This window comes from Pholcus phalangioides, unplaced genomic scaffold (assembly GCF_987345545.1).
Source record: "Pholcus phalangioides strain wild (caught in Gottingen) unplaced genomic scaffold, Ppha-v1.0 ptg000016l_1, whole genome shotgun sequence".
Lineage (NCBI taxonomy): Eukaryota > Metazoa > Arthropoda > Arachnida > Araneae > Pholcidae > Pholcus > Pholcus phalangioides.
This window is the reverse complement of record NW_028301609.1, coordinates 501,026-510,233: the sequence shown is the minus strand read 5'-3', so window position 1 is coordinate 510,233 and position 9,208 is coordinate 501,026. Positions and strand designations below refer to the sequence as shown.

The window sequence follows — 9,208 nt, the reverse complement described above, 5'->3', positions numbered from 1 at the left end:
ACATCTTATTTGTTAGTTCAAATAATTTGATCACTCAAATTCAACTGTAAAATTAAACTCGGTAACTTCAACACAATAAAATTATGAGTTCAATGTTTTGATAGGGTTCAATATTAATCATTAAAACCACAAAAATAGAGAAACAAATTACTTAAGTAAGTAATGTCGAATGCTCAAACATTCAAAACTTTAAACTCTTAAAAACATAACATTTAAGAACCAGGTGGGGATAACCCTTCATACATACACATTCATATATATATATTTTTCATTTATAATATTATATATATTACATCCATAACTCTCAAGGTTTAGAAATTTTTACAACTGTTGATAACTTCAAAATCCTGAGAATCAGGGTTTAAAAACAATCTCTAAAGGAAAACTCATATAGTTACATCAATACAGATATCGTTGGGAAATCATAAAAATAAATAAACATGACTACAGAGAATCTCAATATTCTCCACTTTTATTCTCCTATATCACAATACCCGCGAATTTTAAGCCATACCCTTAAAAAACCCACACAAAATAACCTAATCAACTAAAATGCACAACCAGATCTAAAAGGCTTACTTCCATGGCATCAGGATCTAATCTAAGTTCCAATTTTTTTTTTTGCATCATCATAATCTATATAACAATTGTGCATCCTATGAAAATTTTACCAGTTTTTCTTTAGAAAAGCACATACTGTAACCGCTTTGAAAACATCCAAACGCAGCGCACTGGTGTAAATAATCTACAAGGCAAAAGTATCCGATAAAAACCTTTCATGTTCTTTTTTGTGCACATGTTTGCTTCCAGTTGCAGTTGAAGGAGATACAGCGCGTCCAGCGTAACTATAAAAAAAGAAAAAAAATTCAATAATTAACAGAATAGGTTTCATACATTGTTCAATAAAAAACCTGCTTATACTAATTGATCATTTTTGTTAACGTCACTTGGCAAATCAAACTCAAAAGTACACAGCTATTTTAAAAAAAACCTGTAAACAAGAATATAAACAATTAACTGTAAATAAGAATTACAAATAGAGATGGGACGAATATTCTGCTTCTATTTGGCCGAACATCTGTGTAAATCTTAGCACAACAAACTAATTAAAAAACTATATTAATTTTTTCATCCCATCTCTAATTACAAATGAAAGAAATATTTTTTAGTAGAAAGGATGTTGTGAATTTCAGTTCTTTTTCAATGCTTTTCAGAAACTGGCAGTTTTCATCTTTAGATGTCTTTAATTCTTGAGGCAATAGAAGAGTTTTCTGTTTGAATCCTTTGGAAGACATTTTTAGTTTTTGAAGTAATGAAAGACAATTCACTGATCCATCAAGAATACTGTTTACCACTTAAGGAACTAAAAATATTTATCGAAGACATCATCAACAATGGGATATCCTGGTCGTATCGACATATAGCAATATCAGCTCATTATCCATATGGACCAAAGCTGCATTAAGAGAGAACTTACAAGCGGCTTTGATATGGACTGGGTACCTCTCTGGCAATTTATTTACATATCAAAAACATATATTACAAAATATAATGTAAACATAAAAGAATGAAATTAGGTATAAGGAACTTACATGATCGTAATCTACATATATAATCATAAATCAAATTTATAATCCTATATCCCATATTAAAATCCTAATTCAAATATAAAATCCTAAATCACATTTTTAAATCATAAATCAAATATAAAAATCATGAATCTAATATAAAATTATAACTGGTTTTTTCTTTGATTTAAATTATACGATTTCTGCAGCATTTATACTCTGTTTCTCTACCCCATCAGTCTCCTTTATAGTTGAATTTCTTTTTTCTTTGTGAACAGCGAGGTGGCACAGTCTGTACGTTTACTACTGATTGTTTTGGTATTTGTGGGATCACTTTTTCTTCTTTGTCTTCTATCCATCTAATTATTTTCTTGACTTTATTCCTTTTATTTTTCTTTTCAAAAATCGCTTCGATCCAGAGTGTGACATTTCTAGCAGCTGCCATACCATGTGCTTTAAATGTGTGGTTCACTTACATGTTGCTAAATAATGGATTAAGAGTACAGATTTCACCACAAAGGCAGTGATCAGTTCATAAGGGATGAAGATAATCTGGAAAAGGTCTGTGATTGGTTGTGAAAAATATAAGTTCACTGCTCCAATTTCATGCTCTGAATGAAATCGGAGCAGAGTGCCTGTGTGCTATTGCACAGCACAGCTATGGATGTAAGCTAAGCAATTTTACTTATTTTAAAAAATTTTTATGGGCTCAGTGTTTGCATTTTAAATTTAGCCCAAGACAATTTTTTTGTTTCAGCATGGCCTAGAAAACATAAGACATAGAAAGAAGCTCAATGTCAGGAGCTTTATCAGGCAAATTTCTTGTCTCCTTTCAGAAAACTAAATGCATACAACGCTGTGACTTATTTTTTTTTAAATTTTGATAACATGATTTTGACAATTTTTAATTAAAATATAATGTAAAGAGAAGGCAGGCTTTCATGGCCAGAGTTTATAATAAAAACCATACTTTTCAGACTGTTATGCCGTGTTAACACTAGAAGCATCAAGCTGATCATTTTGATCGTTTCTGAAGTTCTTGCTCCTGTTTTATGAAGAACCCTTTTTTTTAAGAATCTTAAAATTTTATGACTTTTCCTGAAAGTAGTTGAGCATTATACTGTCCAAATGTTGTTTGCTGAAAATCAAAACTGACCAAGATATTTTTAATTCTACCTATAAGCACCATGGCTAGTCAATTTGACCAGAAGGATTATCCTAAAAAGTCATTAAATGGATTCTATATTTTTTCTATAATTGTTTAATAAAATCGATAGAATTATTGATGGGAAAATTATGAAACCTCTTTTATAACTGATTTTGGGTTATTGTGGTTAATTTTTGGGGCTGTTTGCAGAGTCCTGAAGAAATCAGAGTTTAATGCCTATGCTCCTGAACAGATCAAATATCTGCATTACTGTAGATGGCTCAGATTCTTCATTGATGAAAATAGTAATGATAATCTTGATTCTGTGTTCTTTACAGATGAAGTCTGGTTCCATCTAACAGGTTATGTTAACAGCCAAAATAACAGAATTTGATGCATTGAAAATCTGCATATCTATCATGAAAAGCCTCTGCATTTGACTAAAATCTGATGTGTGGCGCGCTCACCCTGAAAAAAAGTGGTCTGAAACCTGGCAAAAAAATATATGCTTGTATTCATGCAAAATGCTCATATTTTGAACACATTATGACATTTTGAAACAAACTTTGTTTTTGTATCCATAAATGTTGTTTCATTTGAACTAATATATATTGTAAAATGTTTACCATGTTTTTTCACTAGACTGCATATTACAGCTGCCTATGGTGCTGATGTGTGTGAGTTTCGACAAAAAATTTAATTTTCATAATGTACAGTTTTCTATATATATATATTATTTATTTCTTGACAGCATTTTAAAAATAAAATATTTTAGAACAGGGTGCATAACTTTTGGATCACCCTGTATAACATAGGATACTATGGGTGGGGGTGACGAAAATAAATTTTTTTTTAAACTTACTATATTTTTATTTAAACTTATAAAAACTGACTTCTATAGACAGCCTTTATATATATTAAGCTTGACAAATTAAGAGAGGGATTAGATCCAAAAGAATTTTATATTTTTTAAAAGAAAAGATATCTGGTAGTGTATTATGTAAATTATCAATCATGAATATCTATGTATAAGTGATCAAATCATACTAAGAATGAACAAAACTTCAATAAATAAGCAATTGAAAATGTCTCTCACTCAATAAGTCGCATATGATTTGTTATAGCTGCAATTCGTGGTTGGATATATCCCCACCAGCCCTGATTTTTATGTTCCTCTTGTGCCCAGACCAACTGTGCATTTGGATATTTATCAATTTCTTCTTTCAGCAAATCAAAAGGAAATGGACAGAGCTGTAAAAAAATAGATAATTTTAAAATAAAACAGTTTTTAATAGCGATGGGGGAAAAACATGAGGATTTTTTCAAAATAAGGACTATTTTGTGATTAAGAAAAAGATGATTTTATATTTTCAAATATAAAGAACTATGTAATGATTAAAATAGAGCTTCACCTGCTCCACTCGTACGATTGCTACTTTATCTTCCAACTGTCGAACTTTTCGCTCTTTAAATAAATCATAGTAAGCTCTTCCTGTACAAAAAACTACCTTTTTCACTGCATCTGGTACTTGGTTTGCAGGACCATCATCAGTGATCACACGTTGGAAGACAGTGCCTAAAATATTGAGAGCACACCAAAAAGTTTTGATCCACAAGAAATATAATACTTTGCAAAAAATATGATTATGCAAAACAATAATAAAATTTAAATTTATACCTTCATTCATTAAATCAAAGCTTGAGCGAGCATCAGGATGACGAAGCAAAGATTTTGGAGTGAAAATGATCATCTGAAACACAAATCTAGCATAATTAAGGTACCAAAAAATATATTTGAAATGAATTTCACTTGAACAATAAGAATTACATAGAGGAATATTAAAAAATTATAAATCAAACTAAATTTGGTACATTCGAAAAAGCCAGACTGGTGTTATCACACCTACATCAGTCTGAATCTTGTTAAAGTGAAAATCCCCCCCCCCCCCCCACAATGCCAGAAACATGAATGTGCAAATTTCAGAAACTTGGGAAATGACATTTGAATGTTCACTCTACCCATGATACTCTATACATATCATTTTCCTAAACTGTTTTGTAACATGCGTTTCAATGGAGGATACACATTGGCATTCTGGCAAACTTGTGTATAAGCCAAGTTTTTTTTTGTGGAAAAATTTGTTCCTCAAGTGGAGGGGTCAGCTTATACTTGGGTCAGTTTTTGATGAGAAAATATTGCCTTCCGCAATCAGTAGTAATTTTTGTAGCAGTGTTCGAGAAACCGGCATTATTGGTGTCATGTTCAAACACCACAGAACCGATAATGTCAAGCCCGAGGCAAAGAAATCGAAAACATCATTGGCTTTAATACCAGGTGGGCTAACGCGTCGATTGTACAGCCTTTAGATGTGAGCATCAACAAGCCTATCAAAGACTATTTGAGAAATTTGAGGATCGAATGGATGAGTTCCGATGATAAAGAAACTACAAAAAGTGCTACCCTTGAAGAAACCTGACATTGGCTTAGTGTGCCAATGGGTACATGAGGCGGGGAATTCTGTTTCCACCGAAATTATCATCCAATCCTTCAAAAAGTGCTACATCAGCAATACGATGGACGGAACTGAAGAGGATATCCTCTTTGAAAATGGCAATGACAGCCAAGATGACGATAAAAACAAAGATGCCACACCCCCTATGATGATCTGATGGATTACGATGAGCTTGGAGACTCAGAAGAAATGGATAAAAAAGTTTTAATGATTTTCTATTGTAAATTTCCGCAAGCTATTCATTTTGCATGAAATTATAAGAATTTTTTTTCTCTAAAATACAGATTTTTTGGGGTCAGCTTATACATGGGTTTTCAATTTATTGCGGTTTTGGTGGTCCTGAAGTGGGGGGGGGGGGGTCAGCTTATACACGATTATATACAGCATATATATATATATATATATAGAACACATACACATGTTTACCACATCATTTTAAACATTTAACAATCATGTCAACCCATGTCCATTACTATTTACTACAATGTTCATTCTATGTTGTCTACAAGTAGATGTTTTCTTTCGAATTTTATCCCTGAATAAGTCCTTCAACATTATAATTACATAATATGAAAATTCAGGCATTTATCACTTCCACTTCAAAATATGGAAAACAGATGGCAGCACCAGCAAGAACGTGAAACAACAAGCACAACTCTGATAACAAAAATACGTTAGGGGCCCGCACATGCACTCAGATCACATATTCAGACCAGATACGACCCAGGCTCTGTCCCTCCCAGGATATAAGCCTTTTACCCGTGTGGGTATAGATCACATATTCCGGCATGTACGATTTGTTAGAAATTCCACAGAAGAATGTGTTCACAGTACATACACGGTTAAAGAGCGCAGACGACTCAACTTTACAAACCTCCAATTTACGAACTGCATGTTTTTATGAACTAATCTTTTGGTCCCAAACAATGTCATACATAAATGTCTTTCCCATTTATAAACCATTTTTCTTATTCGTACGGGCTAGTAAAAATGAACGTCAACTGTAGTTGTCTTCCAAAACTGAGGATCACATCATATAGGAAAGTGGTTCTCAACCTTTTTTGAATCACGGAGCTCTTTTTGGTAAAAAATTTCATCGGCAGAGCCCACAGTGAGCCTATTTTTTATTTTTAAATCAAAGATACTGATTTATATATACATTATCTAAAATATATATATATATATACACACACACAGTCGAAATCCCGTTTTAACGAAAATATAGAGGAAATCTCGTTTTAATTAACACGTTTCTAATCCCCCCAGATACGCTTACATAGGAACAATGCAAAATAACTGGAATTCCTTTATAACGAAGTGATTTCTCAGTCTCTTGGAGTTCGTTGTAACGGGATTTGACTGTATATATATATTTTTTTTGTCAAATTTACTGTTTTTATTTTCCTTGAGCGACCGCAGAGCACCGTTTGAGAATTGCTGATATATGCACTTGACATCAGAAGTTAGGGATATCATGTTTACTACTAAACCACACATACACTTCATAAACATTTCTGTGAGGAATTTCTAATGAATTGGTGCATGCTGGAAAATGTATTATGTATGAGTTGTGTAGCAAACATGAGGTTTGTTTCTGAGGAATGCTTATAAAAGGGCATCAAATACATAGAAATTCACCAGAAAAAAATTTTGAACAGTAAACTTGAAAAGGCAAAATAAAAAACTTTAGCCATTCCCTCAAAAACAAAGAAAACAAACAATATTCTCCTCAAAGTGATTATACATATTACACTTGAATGCAAACAAAAATAAATTGAACGTCCGGAAAGAAAAAATTCTCACAGGCTTGCGGAACGGCAATAGAATCTGACGTCTAAGAACATGAAAATAGTTGGCAGGTGTGCTGCAATTGATTACTTGCATGTTGCATTCGTGAAGCTGTCGAATAGCAAAATCTTCATCTATCGTCTGAAAAATTAAAAATTCAGGAGATTTTAACCACCTAAAAGATCAACTACATAATGAGAACCTTGAGCACTTTTGATTTCCTTTTTGCGAACTATTTTACATGAAAAATACAAGGCAAAACATTCTCAATTTTCTAGGAATTTTGAAAAATAAAAAATATTTTTTTTCTCTTTAAATAATGAAATAAACTTATACTAATAATAAAAATAAACTAAAAAAACAATGAAATCTTTATTAAATTCTTGATGCTCCCCCTCTTTTTTCCTTTTTTTGTGAATAGCTCTTGTCAGTGCATGAAATTTTATATTACAAATTTAAATAATTATATCGTAATTATTCAACATTATTTTATACTAAAATATGAATGCATTTTCCTAAACTACAGTATCTTCATTCAGAACTTCAGACTGCTTCAACAGCAATTCACTACAGTGACAAAATGCTCAAATTTTTCAAAACAGTGGTAGTGACAAAATTCATGTGTAATCGTAATATAATAATTTTAACTGTTATGTTAACAGTAATTAAATTTTTAGGTGCTGCAGAAACTTAAAACACTGCATAAGAACTGTGCAACTATTCTCATATTTTTTGTGAGTACTCAACTGAACACATGGAAATGAAAAAGGGAACTTACAGGGAAAACATCAGGCTCTTCACAACATAATTGCAGGAAACGTTCAGGACGTGCACTAGAATGTTCAGGACCCTGAATGAAATCATAAAGACATGTCAACTGAGACAGAGGTCATCATATAAACATAATATCAATAAAAATACTTTTTACTGTTCTGATATTTATATAACTATTATTATAAAGGTCTACAAATTATAACTGTCACAATACATATCTCACTTGTTATTTGATGCACAATTATTTAGATCATGTATACCTGTTTTCAATTTCTATTGTTTTTTCTTCAGAAATTTTATTCACATTAACTCACACTATATAAGTGTGTAATGTGAAGTATATGTTTTATATCCCTTGTGCTTTAGAACCCCTAATATATAAAATAAAATACCATACTTAACAGGCTATGAAACAGCTTCATGAACATAGCCAATACTTTTTTTTAAACAAAATATACGAGCTAAATTTTTTTTCTGCTTTCTTTAACTTTGAGTTATTATTCAGATTTTTTCAATTAATTCACTTACCATGCCTTCCATGCCATGAGGAAGCAACATCACCATTCCACTTTGACGAACCCATTTTGCCTGTCCGCTACTGATGAACTGATCAATGATACACTGAGATGTGTTCATAAAGTCACCGAACTGAGCCTCCCAAACAACAAGTGCATTGGGATTTGTCATAGAGAATCCTAACTCAAACCCTGAAAACCCACAATTATTATCAGTCTTGTTAAAATACATGGTAGTTTTAGAAATGTCAATACACAGAAAAATGCTGAAATAATGATTTTCACAGTTCTTTCAAGTCATATTTTCATAACTATAAATTTTTGGAAAATAGAAAACTGCATATAAAAAAAATCATCAATAAAAAGAGTAACTTCAGCAACACTAAATCTTGAGGAGAAATTTACTAATACAGGGGAACCTATGGGTGATGTACACCATTGGACCAAGATTTTTGTCCATTAAACAAGATGTGTTCGTTATGGAGGTTATATAATAGACTAGCTATAATACCCGGCGCTGCCCGGGTTTTCTTCAATGAGGCTTTTTTGGATCACGTGATATCTCCCTCTCTTTTTCTTGAGGGACATACAAACCGTGTCCAAGTTAACCAATATGGCGACCTGCGCGATTCATGAAATAAACAAATCTAGATTTACACAGAAATGTAGAAATGAATGTACATTTTTCTTTTTTTAAGGGACGCTAGGTATTTCGATCCCCCCCCCCCTGAACTTCAAGTTATCCATCTGTCTGTTCCAGCTTCCAAAAGTCCTTAGTTAAAGCTGTGGAATTTTTTCGATGCACTTTTCACGGGCTCATAACTAATTTTAAAATATCCTAACCCACATGAATTTATGCAAATAAATATCAAAAGAGACAATATGGCAATATGGAGACATTAA

At 32.1% G+C, this 9,208-nt stretch overlaps 1 protein-coding gene across 2 annotated transcripts in view; it reads right to left on the bottom strand.

The window, feature by feature from the left end:
- Positions 1–455: 455 nt before the first annotated feature.
- The window catches only part of LOC149074696 (2-oxoglutarate dehydrogenase-like, mitochondrial), a 35,670-nt gene continuing 26,917 nt past the window's right edge, over positions 456–9,208 (bottom strand). Inside the window, exons 16-22 of one of the 2 annotated variants that reach the window (XM_089245768.1) lie at positions 8,319–8,497; positions 7,795–7,866; positions 7,032–7,157; positions 4,394–4,466; positions 4,128–4,291; positions 3,812–3,966; positions 456–845 (exon numbers count right to left, since the gene is read on the bottom strand). In XM_089245768.1, coding sequence (XP_089101894.1) covers positions 746–845; positions 3,812–3,966; positions 4,128–4,291; positions 4,394–4,466; positions 7,032–7,157; positions 7,795–7,866; positions 8,319–8,497 — 869 coding nt within the window. In that variant the 3' untranslated portion in view covers positions 456–745. The remainder of the gene's footprint in view (positions 846–3,811; positions 3,967–4,127; positions 4,292–4,393; positions 4,467–7,031; positions 7,158–7,794; positions 7,867–8,318; positions 8,498–9,208) is intronic. The other variant, XM_089245769.1, reaches the window with a different exon arrangement.